Source organism: Gekko japonicus, unplaced genomic scaffold, assembly GCF_001447785.1.
Source record: "Gekko japonicus isolate JY-2015 unplaced genomic scaffold, Gekko_japonicus_V1.1 scaffold3002, whole genome shotgun sequence".
NCBI lineage: Eukaryota > Metazoa > Chordata > Lepidosauria > Squamata > Gekkonidae > Gekko > Gekko japonicus.
Window position 1 is genome coordinate 44,513 of NW_015162041.1, and position 1,343 is coordinate 45,855.

A 1,343-nucleotide genomic window follows, 5' to 3' on the forward strand; every position below is an offset into this window, starting at 1 on the left:
CTCCTCCTCCTCCTCCTCCTCCTCTTCTTCTTCTTCTTCTTCTTCTTCCAGTTCTGTTGCTGCTGCATCATCGTAGGTTTGCAGCTTACAGATACACACCTGAACAGCATACCCAAGATTGCAACAGCACAGACATTTTGATGCAATAATTCAGAGCAAGAGTGCTAATGTTTTAAGCATGATTTTATTTTAAGTTTAAAAAAACCCCTTTGTGTCTTTTATAAAGATTATATCTCTGCTACCTGGCATTACATTTTATAACACACATGGCCCGGCTCAAAATGAAAGTCAGACTTAAAAAAGAGATAACTCGTTTTCATTATATTGAGGGTGAAACAGGAACAGGATTTGGGTTTAGCAAACTGTAGATACCAAAGCGGTCCTTTCGTATTAACTTGTCAGCATTTGCCTTCCTGCGTTGCCCAAAGTCTCCTGAATTTGCCTTCAGTCAGGTGATGAAAATGAAGAAAAGGTACGAAGTCGGCTTGGAGAAGCTGGACTCGGCTGCGTCCCAGGTGGCCACGATGCAGATGGAACTGGAAGCGTTGCAGCCGCAGCTCAGAACGGCCAGTAAGCAAGTGGACGAGATGATGCTCGTTATCGAGAAGGAATCCTTAGAAGTGGCTAAAACAGAAAAAATAGTGAAAGCCGACGAAGCGGTAGCCAACGAGCAAGCACTGGCCGCCAAGGCGATCAAAGATGAATGCGATGCTGACCTGGCTGAAGCTCTGCCCATTCTAGAAAGTGCTTTGGCTGCCCTGGATACTTTGACCCCTCAGGTATAGCGGGGCGGTGGCGGTAATGTGCTATTTGTGTTCGTTTCTGCTGCACCGGTAGGCACAAAATCATTCCAGAATAGGAGACAGGGCACAGTTTACGAACTTGCCTTGTGCTCTTCATTCTGGGACCCCAACATTCCGTTGGATCTTTACAAAAGATAACGGTCAATTGTAGCATAATTATCGGTTCTCCAATATCAGAAGATCTTTTTATTAATGCAAAACGGAGACAAAGCCAGAATGTTAGCTACAGGTCATGTTATCGTTGAAGATGTACAAGCAAGCAAAGAGATGGTGGACCAGAAGACTTTCCCCCATCGTTTACCCAATGCTGTTGTAAAGGTAAAGGTTTCCCTTGCTCGAAAGCCAGTCGAGTCCGACTCTAGGGTTGTGGTGCTCATCTCCGTTTCCAAGCCGAAGAGCCAGCGCTGTCCGAAGACGTTTCCGTGGTCATGTGGCCGGCATGACTAAACACCAAGGCGCACGGAACGCTGTCACCTTCCCACCGAAGTGGCACCTATTTATCTACTTGCAATTTCTTGCTTTTGAACTGCTAGGTTGGCA

General features: G+C 46.1%; 1 protein-coding gene across 1 annotated transcript in view; it reads left to right on the forward strand.

The window, feature by feature from the left end:
• Positions 1-1,343, forward strand: part of DNAH7 (dynein, axonemal, heavy chain 7) — a gene marked incomplete at its 5' end in the record, with an annotated part of 123,165 nt that overhangs the window by 42,705 nt on the left and 79,117 nt on the right. Inside the window, one exon of the mRNA XM_015405583.1 lies at positions 449-779. Coding sequence (XP_015261069.1) covers positions 449-779 — 331 coding nt within the window. The remainder of the gene's footprint in view (positions 1-448; positions 780-1,343) is intronic.